Source organism: Leopardus geoffroyi, chromosome B2 (assembly GCF_018350155.1).
Source record: "Leopardus geoffroyi isolate Oge1 chromosome B2, O.geoffroyi_Oge1_pat1.0, whole genome shotgun sequence".
Taxonomy (NCBI): domain Eukaryota; kingdom Metazoa; phylum Chordata; class Mammalia; order Carnivora; family Felidae; genus Leopardus; species Leopardus geoffroyi.
The window spans coordinates 40537299-40558506 of record NC_059332.1 but is presented as its reverse complement, the minus strand read 5'-3'; the positions used below and the strand labels follow the sequence as shown (position 1 = coordinate 40558506).

Here is a 21208-nt window from a genome sequence, read left to right as displayed (position 1 = left end):
TTGTGGGGAAGGAATGTGGGCTTAAGGAACACAGCAAGGCTATTTTAAGGAGATAAAGGGATGGGACCTAGACTCAGTGCAGTGGTACATTTCCTTTTTTCTTTTTCTTAAGATTTCATTTTTAAGAAATCTCTACACCAAAGGTGGGGCTCAAATTCATAACCCCAAGATCAAGAGTCACATGCTCCACTGAGCCAGCTAGGCACCCCGGTACTTTTCCTTTTAATGAAATAGAAATTTTGTTAAAATTTTGAAACATACAGAAATAGGAAAATAAATCAACCATTAATCCACTACCCAGAAATAACTGCTGCCAATATATTAACTATATACATTTTTCAAAGCCTGTGTTCTGTTACCTCCAACCAAACGGGAACTACATAAGCAAACACGATTTGAAGAGGAAACACTGAAGGAACTTGGTAACTATCTACACAGGGGCTGATGCAATGTGACCAAGACCCGGCGTCAGCCAAGCAGCCGACCCTAGGGAAGCCAGCTGGACTCTCAGTCCCACCCTCAAAAAAACGTGGAATGGCGTCTCTATGGTTGTTCCTGTGCCGGAACGCAAGGCTACGCTCTCTCCTTTTGCGGAACTCTATGGTCTGAGGACGCGACTGTGCCCCGGAAGCAGTCCTAGGGGGCCGGGACGGCAAGATGGCGGCGCGAGCGGCGCTTGGGTCCATGTGCCGGCGTCTCTGGCAGGTATCTGGCGGGTGGGCGTACTAAGCTAGCTGACAGGGCAGGAGCCGTAAAGTCTTGTTGCCGCTTGTCGTTCTGGCCATCTGGAGTTTCCCCCGGTATTTATTCCGCCCCTTGGCGCATTGTTTGCCGGAAGGTGGCGGGAAAGGGACTGGTTTTATTTCGAATCCTCTCATGGGATAAAACGTAAGAATCAGGGCAAACACGGGAACAAGAAGAATCGTAGGATGTCAGAGCTGGAAAGAATGTTGAACAGCGTATGTCCCGCACCACTCTTTTCAGGTTTGCAAAATAAAAAGCTCAGAGAAGGCTTGCTTTGGTAAAAATCAGGGGCTGAACTGGTACCAGATCTTAGACCCCTCCCATGGAACCAAATTGGGATAGCTTTGATTCTGACATTAGATGAGAGTCGCGGAAGTGGTAGGAATGGGCTGTTCCCTGCGCCTTTCTTTGGAGAAAAAGCAAAAACCGTAAGCAGTGATTCTCAAGTTTTTTGGTCTCAGTATCCCTTTAACACTCTAAAACTGGTTGAGGACTCGAGAGAGCTTTTGCTTTTGTCGGTTTTAGCTCTGCATATGTACCTTTTTAGAAAATTAAACTGGGAATCTTAAAAATGCTTATTCATTTAGAAGTAAGACCAAGAAGGGGCGCCTGGGTGGCCCAGTCCATTAAGCGCCTGACTCTTGATTTCAGCTCAGGCCGTCATTTCAGGGTTTCTGAGTTTGAGCAGTGGGTGGGGCTCTGCGCTGTGTGGAGCTTGCTTAGTATTCTTTCTCTCTCTCTCTCTCTCTCTCTCTCTCTCTCTCTCTCTCTCTCTGCCCCTCGCTCGCGCGCATCTTCTTTCTCAAGAATAAATAAACTTAAAAAAAATTAAAAAGAAAAGAAAAAAATTAATGCATTACATATTTTATGGAAAAATAAAATTTTCAAAACAAAGTTAGTGACAAGAGTAGCAGTCTTTTATGTTTTTGTAAATCTCTTGTTAACCTTAAAAGTATATATTATTTTACCAGCAAAAATGAGTTTCTTTGGGAATAACAGAATTGCAATTCGGGACAGGCAAGGTATGGCAAGACCATAGGTAACTCCCCAAATAAAAGAAAGGATTGTTTTAGAAAGGAGGAGGAAGTTGAGAGGGGCTGTTTTGAGTGGAAGTGCTTTGGAGAAAATCAAGAGTTCACGGTGATGATGGTTTCTCCTTGGCTGAGTTGCAGTGTAGTCAGTTTCTTGTAGAAGATTTATTATGCATCTTTTCCTTTGGGGGCCTGTAATTGATCATACTTTCCTGATTCTGATTCTTCTCTTGAGGTCTGTAATTGACAGTTCTTCCAGTAATTGATGTTAAGTGATGTGGGACCCCCTTTTAGCCTCTGGACTCTAGTGAGGTTTCTTTTTATTTTTACATTTCCTCCTTTTGATCAAGATATTTCTCCAAAAGCATTACTAACTGGGAGTCAGGTTTCCATATTTAGTGGTTTTGTTCCTCCGTGCCAGGAAGGACTTTTCCTGGTTGTTATGTCTTATGTCAGAGAGAAAATACAGATTGCAAGCATATTGAGAGGTTGGGGCACCTGGGGTGGTTCAGTTGGTTGAGCATCCAACTTTGCCTCAGTTCCTGATCTCACGGTTCGTGGGTTTGAGCTCTGCATTGGGCCCTGTGCTGACAGCTCAGAGCCTGGAACCTGCTTCAGATTCTGTGTCTCCCTCTCTTCCCTTCCCTGCTTGCACTCTGTCTCTCTCAAAAATAAATAAACATTAAAAAAAATTTTTTTTTTTAATTGAAAGAAAGAAAGAAACATACTGAGGTGACTCAAGTAACAAGTAGGGGTGGCAGGGAGAACTCTTAGGCACTTCCCATTTATCAAGACATCAAGCTTGTACCGACTGGAGATCATCTCTTTATTGGGTACATCATTTTTACAAAAGCTTGACAAGCTAAGTATAAAACTTTAAATAATTATACAAAAGAAGTAATGTAACAATTCCAAATTACATGGTGGTTCTAAACTTGTCCCCTAAGTCTGAAGGTAGCAAACTAAAATATTTATTGGCATGTATTGTGACTTGGGGGAGGAAACTTCCCCCCTACAGAGGCAAACACGGAGTCATGTATGCCTCCTGGAAGTCCCTGCTTAAAGTGGCCGTGAAGACAAAATAGTGAATATTGCAAGAACACACTGAAAGAATTAACTGGGTGCATTTTGGAAAATACAGTGTAGTTATAAACCTGAAGCAATAGCTAATGAACTTTTTGCAAAAGTAGCAAAACTCAAAACAGTATTGGTATCTCAAAAGAATTGTTTGGAACCAAATGTAATCCAATAACACAGCACGTAAGGTTGCAAATTCACGCCATAAATCTGGATAAGATTCCAGAGTCAGTTAATAGTCCAAATGGAAAAAAAGAGACTTGTGAATGCTGAAACCTCTCACCCTTCAGAAAAAGCAGGTGAAAGGTTAATTTGTCATAGGTTCGTGATAAGGCTGTTTTCAAAAGGCCGTCATCAAAAGAAGTGGTTTCCCCCTTTCACGGGGTTTGGGAAGGGTGGACAAGGGCATTTTCTTTCCTCAAAAGAAATAGAAGTAAATAGTGAGGAAAAGATGTATAGGCCTGGTCTGGACATCTTGAGAAAGCTGCGTCTTCAGATGTCATCTGCTTCAGGTCTGGGAAGCCTTTACTTTTAGGTCATCAGACGGTGTGCAGGTCCAGTTAGGGTTTGTCGCTTTCTTTAGATGTGTCATGTGAGTCCAGGATTCTGTCCCTTGGAGTTTGGCAGCACAAGGGATGGTTAGCAGTAGCTGATGAGGGTCCTTCCCACAAGGTTAAAGAGAGTCTTTCTGGATGTATCTTTTCCAGTAGACAAAATCTCCATATTGCAAGATGTGAAGGTCTGTCTCCCAGGTGCACTGTGAAGAGATTGCTCTACCAAAGCATAGTTGCTTTTAATGGAAATAATTAGGCCTTGGGGCCCCTGGGTGGCTCAGTCAGTTAAGTGTCCCACTCTTGATTTCGACTCAGGTCATAATCTGATGGTTCTGAGTTCAGGCCCTGCGTCGGGCTCTGCACTGAAAGTGCGGAGCCTGCTTGCGATTCTCTCTCCTCCCTCTCTCTCTCCCCTTCTCCCTCTTCTCTGCCAACCCCCCCCCCATAAATAAACTTTAAAAAAAGAAGTAATCGGACCTTTACAGTATGAAATAGATCTCCTTTTATCAATTGTGGATCAAGGAGGCAAGGGCCAGGTGCATTGCACGTTCTGTGACTAGCTCAAAGGGCGAGAGTCTGAGTACCAAAGTGGGTGGATCTGAGATTGAGAAGGACCAACAGCAATGCTTTCAGCCAAGGTATTTGGAGGGTGTCTACAAAATTTGTCAGTTTACTCTTTTTTTTTTTTTTTTTTTTTTAAATTTTTTTTTCAACGTTTATTTATTTTTGGGACAGAGAGAGACAGAGCATGAACGGGGGAGGGGCAGAGAGAGGGGGAGACACAGAATCGGAAACAGGCTCCAGGCTCTGAGCCATCAGCCCAGAGCCCGACGCGGGGCTCGAACTCACGGACCGCGAGATCGTGACCTGGCTGAAGTCGGACGCTTAACCGACTGCGCCACCCAGGCGCCCCTGTCAGTTTACTCTTAACCTGACATTAGTGAGTTTGACTAACCCTGAGGATTAAGGTTGATATATACAATAGAAGTGTTGTAAAACCAGCCACACAGCACAGACTTGTCAAAGCACCTGACTGGTAACATGGGTTCCCCAGTCACTATGAAGTTCAAGAGGGGTTCCCGGGTAGGAATAATCTTTTCTAACAGAAGTTTAGCTACAGAAGAAACAGTAACCTGTGTATAAGGGAAAGCTTTAGTTCAGTGAGAAACATACAGACCATGACTAAAATATATTTATATCCGCAAGATGGAGCTGTATGAAATTTGTGCAAACCAGTTTCTTTGCATTGTACTTTGGACAGATGGGATGAGCGGGATAGACACTGTTTGCAGCCTTAGTAATATTTCCCCATGAATATGGGCTCATGACACTGTCATTTTGTCAGTAGACATGTATAATGGTGAGTCATGGGAATGTTAAAATTTCTGGTAAGGCCCGATTGTTATTTGGTCCAAACCACAGTTCTCTTTATTGAGCCAACAATTACTCAATTTCCAATATTGTTTTTTCCTCTCTGGGGCCAATTGTTGGGTATCTCTGGTTAGTTTTTCCAAATTATTGTTTGGAGGAACATCCCTTTGGACCATGACAGAGTTTGGCTATTGATTTCCTTGAAAGCAGCTCTTTTGGTGGAAATAATAGCAAGGTGGTTTCCTTTTGGTACCCAGGGAGTTGAGTCTGGAATGCTTGGGAACCTTAGTAACAGCCAGTGCAGTCAGCCAAAACATAGTATCGAATAAATTTTGGATATAGATGTTTTCAATTTTATCCCCATTGGAAACTTCTTGACTATTTCCTAACATTCCAAAATCATGAGCTACCCCAAAGGCATATTGACTGTTATAAATGTTTGCAGCTTTACCCTTAGCCAGAATTAAAGGATAGTTAAAGGGTATTCCGTGATTATTTCTTCAGAGGACTTCAGTGCAGTGGCAGGAATGGTTAGGAATGCAGAGGCTAGGGGAATATCCCCGTGCCACAGGGTCTGGTTGTTGGCTACGATACTCCATGGGTCCATGATGGTCCCCATGTTTTAGGGTGAGTACTCCAAGGGTGTTCCCTCCCCCCTCACATGCAACGAGGGAAGTTGGTAATTAGGACATTTGGGCTGTGGGCTTTATTAGGCTTTTCTTTAAAGTCCCCAAAGCTATGTCTTCTCGATTTTTCCAAATAATAGAATTAGGTTGGCCATTTCTTTTTATTCTTTAGTAAATCATATAGAGATTGAGCCATGAAAGAAGTTTCAAATCCAAATTCGACAGTAGCCAGCCAGTCCAAAAAAACCTCGTAATTGGCACTTCGTTTTAGGTTTGAGGAAGTTCAGGATGGCACGAAGCCTACCGGGATCCAGATCTGGTCCTCATTCTGAGGTCAGGTGCTCTAAGTATTGAAGCAGAGTTTGAGCAAACTGCGGTTTTTCTCCAGAGACTTGATGTCCTTTTAATGCCAAAAGCTTTAACAGATAGGTGCTGTCTTACTGAGAAGGGATTTGAGAAGGGCAGCAGAAAAGCAAATTATCTACAGATTCTAACAAAGTAGAGCCTATAGAAAGTTTTTTATCATCCACATCTGTTTTTAAGGTTTGTAAAAAGTAAGGACTCTCTGTGCTGCTCCGGGGCATTATTGTCCAGGGGTCTTTCCATCCTTCCCAAGTGGAAGCAAAAAGATACTGGCTATTTTTACACTACATAGATCAATTACAGTGACAAATTTGCTTTCAGTGGGAATGGATGTCAGTTACATATGGGGGTTAGGAACAACAGGGTGCTGAGGGACAGCAATGTATTGCTCAGAGGTCCTGGATAAACCTCCATCCTTGGCCATTGAGTTTTCTCACAGGCAAAATAGGCGAATTACTAGGACTAGTACAGGGGATAATGAGGCCCTGAGCTTTGTAATCTTCTGTTACCAGCTTGATGCCTTGCAGGGCTTCTTTATTTATAGAGTATTCATTCATTCTGCGGAGAGGTTTTGAAGGAGCTGTTGAATCTAAATGGAAAGTATACCTGTGGATTCTGCCAATCAGGCGAAGATTTTGCCCAGAAAGAGGATTTGACCCAGTCCATCTGGGGACACTGTCCCCAGATGCAGCTGTAGTGCTGTCAGACATGGAGCAAATAAAAGATGTCAGAAGGTCATTTAATCTCCCTGGTTGGCTATCTTGAGTACTACTGCCAAATTCTAGAATTATTTCCCTCTTTTTGGGAGAAAGAAATTCCAGCATGATGTATTTCTGAAAAATCTCTGCAATCTGTAGGAGCAGAGGAACTAAGGAGAAAAGGGTGTGTGTCTCCCAAAGGGCCTAAAGAGAACAGGGTCAGAGACAGGAAACTGGTAAAGTTTATTAGAGACCCCAGTGTTTGAACTGTTTTGGTACTCCAAGCAGGGGCTGCTTTATAGCACTGGGGTCACGCACCAAGCGTGTAGTTCTTGTGTCAATAAGGAAAGAGAAAGATTTGTTCCTGATCTGAACAGTGATTTCCCTTAGCCAAGTAAGAGGGAGGTTTGGGAAGAACTCCTGTGGTTTCCTGGAGCCCTGTCTTGGGAATGAGGAGGACATTGGAAAGGCTGGCTATAGAGGGCTGAAGGCAAGATGGTAACAATCTTTTTTTCCTGTGTTCTGACTCTTTGCAACAATAGCAGAAACCAGGAAGTTTTTCGTCTTGTTTAAGGGCCTTCATTTGTTAGAGTGAAAAATTAAGCATTTTAGTGGTCTTTCTTTTAGGTGATTCCCCTAAGGTACTAGCAAGCTGGTTTGCCAAATCAACTAATCAGGAGTGGGCACAGTTTCCCATTCCATCATGGTCCTTTTAACTAAAAAAAGAGTTAGCCCAGTTCATCCCGTTAAGAAACATAGTTAAACGCTACCCCAATGGATTCAACATCAAAAGGAAGACCAGAATTTTCTTTGAAAACAATCTGAAATCAATTTTAATAGTCATGAATAGGTTCATCAGGTTTTTGTGTGCAAGACTGAATTTTGTTCCAATCAGCAGGCTTAGGAGAAGTGTACTGTAATTGCTCGGTGGAGATTTCCAGGGAATGTTCTAGCGTCTTGCCAAAAATCAGGGGTCTGTTTCTCTAAACTCTTTTCAAGATGTTCCCATCGGGCTACTTACAGCCAGTGTCTGGTCTGGCCCTCTCCAATGTGAATGTGGACTAATTGCTAAAAAATCTGAGAAACTGGGTTGGCAAGTTTGCATAACTATGGGAAATGCTTCAGCAAACCTATGGGGGGTTCTCAGTCATTACAGGGAAACTCTTTTTAACTCTGGCTCGCAATTCAGCATTACTCCAGGGAACATAAGAAATTTGGGGGTTATTTGGAACCTCAGAAGATTTAACTTTAAAGGAGCAGATCTTAGTGGGTTCAGGGAGGGAGCAGGGAGAGGTTTGGATGAAAAGGGAAGTTTGGTGCGAAAATTAAAATGGGGAAACTGAGGGTGTAGAGGGGATGGAAGCCAACCCGAGGGAAGGAGGATGATGTCACCACAGGTGGGGATTGAGCATAGGTGGCTGCTACAATCCTGGGGGCCTCAGAAGCCTTTCCATTTTTGTCTCAGTCTAGAAACTATATTTTGCAGAGAACCAGTTTTAGATTAATTGGTAATGTTTGGAAGCTTTAAGACACAGGCATCCCATGGGAATGCAAGCTGGTGCAGCCACTCTGGAAAACAGTACGGAGATTCCTCAAAAAACTAAAAATAGAACTACCCTACGACCCAGCAATTGCACTAATAGGTATTTATCCATGGGATACAGGTGTGCTGTTTCGAAGGGACACATGCACCCCCATGTTTATAGCAGCACTATTGACAATAGCCAAAGTATGGAAAGAGTCCAAATGTCCACCAATGGATGAATGGGTTAAGAAGATGTGGTATATATATACAATGGAGTATTACTCAGCAATCAAAAAGAATGAAATCTTGCCATTTGCAACTACGTGGATGGAACTGGAGGGTATGATGCTAAGTGAAATTAGTCAGAGAAAGACAAAAATCATATGACTTCACTCATATGAGGACTTTAGGAGACAAAACAGATGAACATAAGGGAAGGGAAACAAAGAGAATATAAAAACAGGGAGGGGGACGAAACAAAAGAGACTCATAAATATGGAGAACAAACAGGGTTACCGGAGGGTTTGTGGGAGAGGGGATAGGCTAAATGGGTAAGGGACACTAAGGAATCTACTCATGAAATCACTGTTGCACTTTATGCTAACTAATTTGGATGTAAATTTTTTAAAATAAAAAATAAAATTAAAAAAAAAAAAGACACAGGCATCCCATTCAAGTTTGACAAGTTTAGAGACATGGCTGTCTGGTTTGGTTTGGAGAAAAGTAAGTTTGGGGAGATCAAAACTTCCCCATAATGGCCAATTGAAGTTCTAAATTACTTTTGATTAAGTCAGTCCATTTAGTTAGAAATGGGCATGAGGAGGAACCACAGTTTTTAAACATAAAACCAAGGTCCCAGAAAGAGTGCTGCCCTTAAAGCATTTTGATGACTGGGGTCCTGTTTCTTAGAGGTTTCTCTAGAGCAAAAAAAGAAAAATTCCTAAACAGCACAGTTTCAACAGGAACATCCTGGTTCCAAAGGAATCTGACCAAAGGTCAGCACAGAACCAGTGGAAACAGCCCAGTTCTGGAAAGGAGGTGGACCAAAACTAACACAGTTCCAAACAGGGCACAGTTCCAACAGGAACCGTCTGGTTCCAGAAGGGAGTCAGACCAAAGGTCAGGCAAGTACTCTGAAAGGACAAAGCCTTAAAACAGATCCCAAATAAAGACTGGAGAGCTCAAAGCACAAAGAGAATAGAGCCCGAAGTGCAGGAGAAACTTAGCCTCCAATACCAGGAATGGCAAGAAAGCAGTGAGCTTAATTGCCTCTGTGGGCCCTGGCACCTGTTTGCTCACCAGCCTCAAAGCTGTTGAGGTTCATTTTTGGATCCCACTTCTGATCACCAAATAATGTTAACCTTAAAAATAAAAGTTATTTTACCAGTAGAAATTGGTTTATTTGGGAATGACAAAGAAATACAGTTTGGGACATGCAAGCTATGGCAAACTGTAGGCAAGTCCCATAAACAAAGAAGAGAAACATTTTATGGAGGAAAAGGAAGAAGTTGGGAAGTGCTTTGAATGAAGGTCCAGTGGAGATAAGCAGGAGTTCAGATAGTTTTTCATAGGCTGAGTCACAGAGGTAGTCAATTTCTTATAGAAGATTCAGTGAACATCTTTTCATGTTGGGGCCTGTAATTGACAATTCTTTCCGTAATTGACATTGAGTGGTATGGCTCCCCCTTCTAACCCCCCTGCTTCAATGAGGTTTCCCTTTATTCATTTTCACATTCTTTTAATGTCTGGCTTCATGGAGGGCAGTTGGATTCTCATGTTTGTTTTGCAGTCTTGCTATATCACTCAGCATGCAGCTTCTAGAAAACCTCACTGTACACGGTTGAGAGTGAGAGTGGAAAAGTTGCAAATAATGGCTATTATTAGGAAAATAGTTTTAATCTCTTGGACCCCTCAAGTCCTCAGACCACACTTGGAGAACCATTGTTCTTAAAGTCAGATGGTGGGGGTGCCTAGATGGCTCAGTCAGTTCAGCGGCCAACTCTTGGTTTCAGCTCAGGTCATGATCTCCCGGTTTTGTGAGTTCAAGCTCCACATCAGGCCCTGTGCTGACAGTGCAGAGCCTCCTTCGGATTCTCTCTCTTCCTCTCTCTCTCTGCCCCTCCCCCTCTCATGTTGTCTCTCTCAAAAATAAGAATAAACTTTTAAAAAAGGAAGAGTTAGGGGCGCCTGGGTGGCTCAGTCAGTTAAGCATCCGACTTCAGCTCAGGTCATGATCTTGCGGTCCGTGGGTTCGAGCCCCTCGTCAGGCTCTGTGCTGACAGTTCAGAGCCTGGAGCCTGTTTCAGATTCTGTGTCTCCCTCTTTCTCTGACCCTCCCCTGTTTATGCTCTCTCTCTCTCTCTCTCTGTCTCAAAAATAAATGTTAAAAAAAAAAAGAACAAAAAGTTAGATGGTGGAAGAAGTTGAAACTTTGAACTACTAATACAATGCACACTCAGACTCGGTTCTGTCCCTTAAAAAAACAAAACAAAAACCTTAAGAACTTCTTAAGGTTGATTTGTGGATATAACAGCACTTTAAGCTCCAGCTTTTAAAAGCAGAGGTTTATACTGGGAGAATATGACTGGGAAGTGTCCTGTTCCTTAAACCTGTGGTCCTTTTGCACAACTGGATTGTGGGGTCTCTGGCATACATGCAGGGAGGGGATTTCCTCTGTGATTGTGTGTGGGGAATGGCACTCACCTCCAGCTGCCTTGTATTGCGCCTGATTTCCATCTTTTTGTTTTTCTCCCTTCATCCAAGGGCGAATATGAAAGTTTTGGTTTGCGTCCATCTTGGGTACAGAGGGAGGACAGGACAATAAGCTAAGAATAGGCTTTTAAAACATACTTAGGCGACCTTCAGTTGGTTTAAGTTTTACTTGTACTAAAGTGTTATTTTCATCTTCTGAGTATTTTTAGGGATCTTACTGTACTTCTCCTTTCTCAAGTTACATTTTTAAATCTCAAGATAGCTTAAGGGGAAAATAGAAGGCAAATTGCTATATATAATAGTACCATAGGTCTCCTAAAACTAGAAGTTTTGTCCACTAGGGGGAGCTGACAGTAAAGGATTTGGAAATGCTGGATTGTTGGGAGTATGAAGTACAGCAGTGGTAGAAGATGGGTGTCAGTTTCACTGTGTATTTCGATTTATTTATAAACTAAGCTAACCCAGCCAAGCCAAGAAATACATATGCTAGAAAAGATGTAGGAAAGCTTCAAGAGAAGGTTACTTTAGAATTACTGTCCAGCTCTTGATTATAAAGAGACTTATTGCTCAGAAATATTCAGGCAAAATAAATATTATATTGAAGTACATTTAATCTATAAAAACCAATGGAAGAATGAAGTCACATTTTTTTCCTTGATGTCCACATATTTTATTTATTTATTTATTTATTTTTAATGTTTATTTTTGAGACAGAGAGAGAGAGACAGAGACAGAGCATGAGCAGGAGAGGGGCAGAGAGACAGGGAGACACAGAATCCAAAGCAGGTTCCAGGCTCTGAGCTGGCAGCACAGAGCCCAACATAGGGCTCAAACCCATGAGCTGTGAGATCATGACCTGAGCCAAAGTCAGACACTCAACCGACTGAGCCACCAAGGGGCCCCTTGTTTTTCTTTTCACATATTTAAGTCTTAGGTGTTCTTTTAACGTGAGAATTGCGTGTGTGTATGAGAGAGAGAGAGAGACAATTGCTTTTTTTTTTTTTTTTTTATTTGAGAGAGAGCACAAACAGGGAGGAGCAGAAAGAGAGGAAGAGTGAATCCCAAGCAGACTCTGGACTGTCACTATAGAGCCCGACGCAAGGCTCCAACCCACGAACCATGAGATCATTGCCTGAGCTGAACTCAAGAGTCAGATGCTTAACCAACTGAGCCACCCAGGCGCCCCAAGAATTCCTTGTTTGAAAAAGTTCTTACTCCTGAGCTTTAAAAGACACAAATTCTCTATTATTTTGAGAGTCTTTTTTGGTTATCCACTCCGTCATTGTTCTCTTGTTTTAAAATGAAATCTAATCTGGCATTTTAGTTACCTCAGTGTCTTCATTTGAAATAATGAGATAGCCCATTATTTGAAGCATTGTACACCTTTTGATTTTTTTAGTGGAAACTATGAATGATTTGAATACTGACTTTAATTCTAAAACATGCTCCTCATTTTTAGGGTTCAAGGAGTTTTTCTGTAAACAGTTCTAAGAGCAGTACAGCCAGAAATGGTGGCTTTCTCCTGTAAGTATATAATATAATTGGGTTTGCTAAATCGAATAAGGAAATGGGCTTTTGTGCTGTTTTACTTAGGTTTCTCTTTGTTTCCACACATAGCAGTACCAGTATGAAGTGGGTGCAGTTTTCAAACCTACACGTTGATATTCCCAAGGATTTGACCAAGCCCACGGTATGTACTCTCTGTTTCTTGGTAAGGAGCTATATTAGCAATAAATTTTCCTCATTATTTCCTTTGGGGCTGTTTCCCGAGCACTTTAGAGTAAAAATATTTTGTTTTCAAATACTGGCACGTGCACGGTGTGCCTGAGTAAAGTATTCTGTAATGTCCCTGGCTGCTCATATTATGTTTCAGAGAATCAGGGAATCAATTATTTACCCCAAATAACTGTGGGAATAAGCAGTCGTTTGCTTTAGCTCAGCATAATGTGAAGGGTTGTCATAATTAATGATGCAGAATACTTGTTATTACGTTAGGGAAATTTTTTTCTCTTTTAGGCTTTCGGGTCTTTGTTTTCATGTTAAGACATTGAACCTGGGCCTGGACAATCCTTTATTGTTCACAGTGAGAAAGCACATTACCACAGTAAAGAAAATCTAGAAGTAGCTGTGTAACCTTTTTTCCTTTAAGTAAAAGTCATGATTCTGTGAGCCCAGTTTTTGTGTAAATTTGTGGTTTAAAAAATCCTTACAAATTCTGAAACCTTTCATTTCCACCCCTCACAAATAATCCCCTTTTAACGGTTTGTCATGAATCCTTCTAGACATTTGTCTGTATGTAATCATCTTGTCTGTGCACATGCACACCAAAATGAAATTGTGTTCTACATAATGTACTGCTCTTTTGATTTTTCTTTCACTGAATAAATACTGGGTATATTTCCATGGCAGTACCTATAAACTCTGGGTCTCCAAGTCAGATGTTTGCCTGGGCCAGGCCTGTAAGGAAAGGTGGCAGGGTGGGCACGGTGGCAGGCTATGCCCTTTATAAGCGAGACAGCTGCTACTTACTCTAGCCACTTGTTGCCACGTGGGAAATCAGACCTAGTGATGTCACATGGTCTCAAATTTTCCAAGCTAAACTGAAATCCAAATTTTTATTCAAAATCTCTTGATTTTTTTATATCACGACAGATTCAAACTCTCTTTAAAACCCTCTGAGGACCAATCAGAAACACCTCTTAGGGCTATATTCCCTCTCCCTTGTGCCCTAGGTTATGGTGTAGAATATCCGTGTACTCTGTTCTTTCCAGCAACCCTACCTAACCTTGGGGATAATTGAGAGTAAATGTCTAGCTTGCTTCCTGGTTAGTAAGTAGATTTCCTTTGAGGAGCAAAGTAATTTAACCCTGAATCATTGGATTAGTAAGATAAATTACTGGTCTAATGGATGGATGAAGGTGAAGGTAATTCACCCCTTGGAGGAAAGTCAGAAATGTCAAACCCATTATTCCTAAAATCTTTAAGCATTAGAGTGGAAGAGGTACAAGTTAAATGTACAGTCAGTGCCATAACATTTTAATTAGAAATGAGTAATTTTTCTATTAGGGTAGGCAAAACATACATGAATAAAACTAATAAAAATATAAATAGCAATAGCTTGCCTTTGTAAAACAACGTTTTATGACTTATAAGCACTTTAATCTGTGTTTACATGTTAGCGCCCTACAGAAATGCCGTGAGTGGTGCTGTGAGCTCTAGCATGGGTATTCTTCCGTTTTATGCATAAGGAAACTGAAATATGTTGAGATGGTATGACTTGCCCATAGTCACTCAGCTATAAGAAGCAGAGTTTAATTCTCAATCCAAGTCTTCTGCCCTTCTAACCAGGCTTCTTGGTTAACAGACCCCAGAATCCTTTCCCATGGTGTATTTGGGGCCCAATAAATATTAAGTTAGAAGGTCTCATTAGTGATTTTGTAGGTTGCTTGGAAGTCCTTTTGATTTAAAGTATAGTTTAACATATTGTAAGTGTCATTGTGGAGATCTGAATGTGTTAGTATCTAGCTACTTAGGCTAACAGTATTAAGATGTTGCTCAGCATTTTTCTCCCCATTTATTAGTAAACTCTGAAAGTGTTCAGTTGAGGATAATATGTTAAATTTTCCAGTTATAAATATTGGAGGAACCACAACTGAAACTTTTCTTCTTGATTTGAAAATTTTAGATAACCATTTCTGAGGAACCAGATACATTATATAAGCGCCTGTCAGTTTTAGTAAAAGGCCATGATAAAGCTGTACTGGACAGTTACGAATATTTTGCCGTGCTTGCTGCTAAAGAACTTGGTATCTCTATTAAAGTGTAAGTATTTATCTTTCCTAATCTGACCTTTTAGCTGCTGTAACATGATCAACCAGGAAAATGGTGCTCATCCCAACTAGGTGTGAGCTCTCTTATTTTTTGAGCGTGTGGGGGAGGGGCGGGGCGGGGGGAACAGAGCATCCGAGGTGGGCTTCGTGCTGACAGCAGTGAGCCCGATGTGGGGCTCAAACTCACAAACTGTGAGATCATGACCTGAGCCAAAGTCAGACGCTCAACTGACCAAGCCACCCAGGCGCCCCAGGTCTAAGGTCTTAAAACAGCATAGAACCTCATGGTAGATAGAGCTTAGGTTTGTCATATTATCAGGATTCCTATCTACTAGAATTTTTAAGTATTAGAATGAGTGAACAAGAAAAATAGAGGAAATCCTTTTTTTAGCAATTGCATAGACATAGGAGACCCAAGAAGCCCTCATGTCTGGGCTCTCCATGGGGCAGGGAGGTAGATTAGGCGAACAAGCAATCCTTTTAGACTCTTTGGGTTTGATGGTCTTTGTCTAATATAGCCATTTTAAAACCAGCCTTCAGAAACACTAGTCACCCGGTAATTTCATGCAGGAGTCAGGTGAGCTTCATATGGCCTTGAAATCACTGCCAGGTCAAGTGTAACTATAGTTGTCTCCCCCTTACCTGTCTAGGATACTTCCAAGACCCCCAGTGGATGCCTGAAACCACAGATAGCACTGAACCCTATATGTACTGTTTTCTCCTATACATATATACCTGTGAGGAAGTTATTTATAAATTAGGCACGGTAAAAAATTAACAACTAGTAATGAAACAGAACAGTTGCAACAATATGCTGTAATAAAAGTTATGTGAATGTGCTGTCTCTCTCCCTCTCTCAGAACTTCTTACTGTACTGTACTCATCCTTGTGATGAGATGAGACCATAAAATGCCCACGTGATGAGGGGCACCTGGGTGGCTCAGTCGGTTAAACGTTGACCTCTTGATATTGGCTTAGGTCATGATCTCATGGCCCGTGACATTGAGCCCCATGTCAGGCTCTGCACTGACAGCATGGAGCCTGCTTGGGATTTTCTCCCCACTTGCGTGCATGCGTTCCCTCCCTCTCTCCCTCTCCCTCTCCCCCCCCCCCCCCCGCCAAAATAAATAAACGTTAAAAAAAAATTGCCCATAGGATGAGAGGAAGTGAGGAGAATGATGTAGGCACTGTGATATATGGTGTAATGTTAGGCTGCTACTGACCTGACTCCCTCAGAAGGAGTTCTCATCTGCTTCTGGGCCACGGTTGACCACGGGCAACTGAAACTGCTGAGAGCAAAACCGCGGATAAGGGGTGATTCCTGCAACCCTCTTCTCTCATCACCTGCTCCTGGTGCTAAACAAGGCCCATTTGGGGCTTTGCCAGCCTTGCCTTATAACAAAACAGAAGGAACCCACACGTTTCCCATAACAGATTTTAGTTTTGTGGTTATCAGTGTCTCTGCAGGTTTTTCTAAAACAATACACAAACAGTAGCACATGGCTGCTTCTCCTCACAGTTCATATATTTGGTCAGAAAGGGAGTTCAGGGTTGTAAAAGCCGCAGGTGCATGTGTGTGCCCTTGCATGCCAAGGCTCATTTTTGAGGCTGTGGAATAATGTTCCCATTGCTGTCTGGGGTGTTTGTTTTGGCCTGAGCTTTATGACAGCGGTTGTTACACAGGACATTCTTGACAAATGGAAGTCTGTAAATGGTAGCTAATGCCTGTAATTGAGTATGAGCCTGACCTACAAAATTGTGCAATCATGCTTTGATATCAGTGACTCAGGTTTTAACATCACTTAGCTTAAGCATGTTGTTTCGCCCATTAATTTTTCAGACATGAGCCTCCAAGAAAAATAGAGCGATTTACTCTTCTCAAATCAGTGCATATTTTCAAGAAGCACAGAGTTCAGTATGAAATGAGAACACTTTACAGATGTTTAGAGGTGAGTTTATTTCAGACATTCAAGCATTTTTGAAATATCTGGAATTTCACACTAGCACATTGTAACTTTCCCTTGATGTTGACCGGGTTGACTTCTTTCAGTCTGCCCATGACTGATAGTTGTAGAGAAGGTAAATGATAGGAAATCAAACTCAAATAAACCATCCTTAAGAGCAGATCATACTTTAACTCAGCAATGCAAATTATGCTAATTTTCATACAATAATATGGCCTTGGAATAATTTTACTTCTATTTCAAAAATGCTAGTTAAGTTTTTATATACTTCTAGCAGTCCTTTTTACATGCTAACTGGGTTTTCCATGTCCGTGCCGGGCAACATTAAGGTTTTTCATTCATCTCTTATTCCTTTGTGCATCCAGTAGGGTCAGCATAGTCTTGTGGTTAAGAAGAGTGAGCGTTCTGGAATCAGACAGATCCAAGTACTGGCACGTACCAGTTGTGTGATCTGTACCTCAGTGCTCTCATCTGTAGAATGAGAGTAATAATGGTACCCATCTCGTAAGGTTAGTGAGAAGATAAAATGAGATATTTATCGAAAGCACTTAGAATACTGCCATCAGGGGCGCCTGGGTGGCGCAGTCGGTTAAGCGTCCGACTTCAGCCAGGTCACGATCTCGCGGTCCGTGAGTTCAAGCCCCGCGTCGGGCTCTGGGCTGATGGCTCAGAGCCTGGAGCCTGTTTCTGACTCTGTGTCTCCCTCTCTTTCTGCCCCTCCCCCGTTCATGCTCTGTCTCTCTCTGTCCCAAAAATAAGTAAACGTTGGAAAAAAAAAAAAAAAAAAAAAGAATACTGCCATCACATAGTAAGTGATTAACACGGTAAAACCTTGGATTGCGAGTTACTTGTTCTGCAAGTGTTCTGCAAGATGAACAAACATTTCTAATAAATTTACAATACAAGTAGTATGTGATGCCGAACATCACATGATCACAGCTGAGCCAATGGTTCTTCTCTCTCTCTCCCTCTTTCTCTCTCACTCTCACTCTCTCACTGTGGGATTGTGGGTGATCATCTCACATGCTCAGATGCTTGGTCTCAGGCTGCAGTGTTTGGTAGAAATCAGTGATTTTTCAGAATGTTGGAAGGTGCCCACAACTGGCACTAGTGTATGTTTTGTCACTTCAAAGCACCTATGGACAGTCCTTTGCTCTTCCATACAAGAGGAAGCTTAGGAATGTTTTGCTTCATTCTTTGTCAGGCTGCCTGCACATATAGGCCCTTTCCTCTGCTGCCTGATTGCCAGTTACATAAATACAGTATGTGACAAGAGTTTATTAATACTGTTCTGTTGTCAGCATCTGAGCATATACAATGGCCCCCATGCAGAAGAAGATTCCACTGAGTCAATAGATACCAGTGATTCCACTAGTGATAGTGAAAATCGTCCTACACAATAACCCTCCTCTCTCTTGTCTCCCTCACACCAGCCATGAAGGGTTTCGAAGGTAAGTGCAGGTGAATTTGTTTATTTTTCTTTGTATTTTGTATTTTCTTTATTATTTTGTATTCTATTACAGTATTGTAATTATTTTTATATGAGTATTTTTGAGGTAGAACGAATCATCTGAACTTCCATTATTTCTTATGGGGAAATTCACTTTGATATACAAGTGCTTTGGATTACAAGCATGTTTCCGGAACAAATCATGCTCACAAACCAAGGTTTTACTGTAAATGTTAATGAAACAAATGCAGGTATCCTGCTTTAACATCATGCTTGTCGGGTGGGTTCCATAGAGCCCTGGTTTTAAGGTGTTCTATGCCATACTCCCCCTTCCAGTCAACCAGAGGATCTATATACTCTTTTCCTTTTAAATTGGAATTCTGTGTAAGATTTCATGAAGAAAAGGCTGTACTGCTTTTATTAAAAACAAAAACTTAACATTTCTGCTTTAACGGCATATCATGAACCAATTTCGTGTTTGACATTTTAGTTAGAACATCTGACTGGAAGTACAGCGGATGTCTACTTGGAATATATTCAGCGAAACTTACCTGAAGGAGTTGCCATGGAAGTTATAAAGGTATGATTTAAATTTCCACCTCTGATGGAGGGAGGCCTGTATTGTTTTGCCGCATCGCGGGCCTGTCTCGGCCCACCGAGTAGGCGGGATGGCCCGTGGCAGGTGTGGAGGCAGAGCTGGGGTCCCTGCCCCTCTGTGCAGCAGTGGCAGCTGAGCGGAATCCCGCCACCGCAGCCTGTTCCTCCTCCCTGGGCCGCCTCTGGAGTCTTCCTCCCGCTTAGCAGTTGCCTAGATGCAGGGTCTACGTTAATTGGCGGTGTCCCTGGAGATCACCGGGGATCAGATTGACCATTTGTGAGAGTGTTTTGTATACCATCCGGTTTCCTTCTGTTTCAGAACCCTACAAAAAGGTGAGAGGGGTAAAAGGAAGAAAGAAGGCAAGAGGATTTGAGGGAACAGAGTTCATCCAATTTGTGGCTAAAGAGTTGGGTTAAGTCCACATTATGTTATAGTTTTGTTTTTCTCTTTTTAGACAAAATTAGAACGGTTACCAGAACACATCAAGGAGCCAATCTGGGAAACAGTACCAGAGGAAAAAGCAGAAAGCAGGTCCTAAAGTCTCAGCCAGTCTACTGGCACCGGCGTTTGACCCAAGGGTGGCTCAAACACATATGTTGAAATAGAGGCTTCCAGTGGGAACGACCGTGAGTGCACTTGACCACTCTGTTGAGCCCACGTGCCCTGATGAGCTCAAAGCGGGGGTGAAACTTTAATGACACACTGGACCACAGTGAAAACCACTTCACCTTACTCTTTTGTACACATCATTGTTTCAGTTCCGGTTTTAACAAATGTGAGCAAGCCACTTTGACTACTGTGCACGAAAAGAATCAGGTTTCTGTTTTGTCGTTCTGTTACAGTTCAGTTATCAGTTTGCACTGATTTTAACTTGTGTCACTTCATTTGTCTGAAAGTGAATGTTTGAAATAACTCCTTACACACATTTTTTCCTTTTCAACTACTTAGAAGGAACCTTCAGTTAATTTGGTTAATGTAACAATGTAACGCCAGTTTTTGATAATTTACCTAGTGCAAGCTGGAAAATCCTGGTGTGGAGGTGGTGACCTCCAAATTTCACCTCATTTAAGCGTGACATTCTTGAAAATGAATGTACTGTGCAGCAGATCACGTACACTTGTGGCACACACTGAACTCTTCTTGTCGCCCAAACCCTTGCCAGGCTGCCAAGAAGGAGCACTGTAGTGGAATTTGAGTTCTCAAGAAATGACTGTCTGCATCACTTTTTTCATCCCGTGATTCATTCATTCAACAGGCTTTTATTTTGTTATCTCTGTAACCAGCACTGTAGTAAATACCAAACGTTGAATGGAAGTATGGCTTTTGAAAAACATGCAGGGCACAGATAAATATTTTTCCTTATTAAGTCCCACACTGATAAGGCCTCTTTGTTTTGGTAAATGGCATTCTTTTTGTTTCGAGATGGCTACTTTTCCATGAAATTAAATCTTAGTTAAAACCCTGAGAGAGGCAGGACTACAATGTGCTGAAACTGCTGGTGTATCATCCCCAAGGGAGTGATTCGTTTCCTTTTTTACAGCAGATCAGGTCCATGTCTTTTGCGGTTTCCTTCACATCTTTGGGGTAGTTATGACTCCTCCGTTTTTCCTCCCTTAAACTTAAACTGGAGTCCCTGTTCTCTTTTCCCTGACCTACTATCAGGTGTCAATGTTTTGAATGCATACTGCTTATGTATCAGACTTCCATTACTGTCATTAACATGAAAAGAATTACAGCCTGTGCCCTGTGACCTCACTCAGCTCACAGCTCAGTTGTTGACTGTGTCATTCACAAATGCCTAAAGCATGCTTATCCCAGGTGTAAACCTCGGGATTAAGAACTAGTCAATAAAACGAGCAATATAATAGAAGTAGATCTTGCAAAGCAGCGATCTGTGACCCGTTTTTACTTTAAAAGAAAAAGTTCCTTAAATACATATCCACATCTAAACTTTTTTACAGACAGTATTAATCACTGTATCATAAGATGATTTATGCAAACTTGGCTTCCATTGACTCTCCGTGTGAGTTCCTTTCAAGATGTGCAGCTGTTTTCAGACTGAATTAACCTGTAAACCAGATTACTTGGCACTTCACGTTATATATTAAAATCTTGTTTTAAGGTAAATATACAAATAAACTACACACACAATAGAAGCTGGTGATATTTCTTTGACAAAAGCATTTGGTATACTTGAAGCCTATTTCCTGATAGAAACAAGAGGATTTCTTCATCCTGATAGGCTGAGAAATTCTTTTTTTTTTTTTAGTTGGGTCTCCTGAGCAAAATGCATAATCTGAAAATGAGAATTAATGCCCAGGTACCACTTGTCCATGTGGGGAAGGGAGGTAATGAGAAAAGCGGATCTGATGGAAAGAACCGGAAGGCACGTAGGAAGTGAGGTTATTTTTTTTTTACTGAGGTATAACCCTGAGTTCATCGTTGCTATCTCTGATCTGAGGTATATTTTCTTTTCATATGAAATAAAATAATGTTATGGTCTGTTTAAAATTATTGGTAGACCTCCACAGATGAAACCCATTCAAGGGCTTAGCCTTGATGCTTTCAAAGCAAATCACCTGTCTGTTCCTTTGGCCACTTAGACATGTCACAGTAAGTACAGACAGCAAATTGGGGCGCCTGGGTGGCTCAGTCGGTTAGGCAT

General features: G+C 41.7%; 1 protein-coding gene across 5 annotated transcripts; it reads left to right on the top strand.

The window, feature by feature from the left end:
* Positions 1-494: 494 nt before the first annotated feature.
* Positions 495-20699, top strand: MRPS10 (mitochondrial ribosomal protein S10). 5 transcript variants are annotated; one of them, XM_045498214.1, is made up of 7 exons: positions 495-705; positions 12161-12225; positions 12319-12391; positions 14387-14523; positions 16372-16480; positions 18436-18525; positions 18998-20699. In XM_045498214.1, the coding sequence occupies exons 1-7, from the start codon at positions 658-660 to the stop codon at positions 19079-19081; spliced, it is 606 nt and encodes a 201-aa protein (XP_045354170.1). In that variant the 5' UTR covers positions 495-657; the 3' UTR covers positions 19082-20699. The 5 variants fall into 5 exon arrangements, 4 of the variants coding, with proteins under 4 accessions (XP_045354170.1, XP_045354168.1, XP_045354167.1 ...); XM_045498212.1 differs by having other exon boundaries at positions 531-701; positions 12322-12391; XM_045498211.1 differs by having other exon boundaries at positions 531-701.
* The last annotated feature ends 509 nt before the right edge of the window (positions 20700-21208 follow it).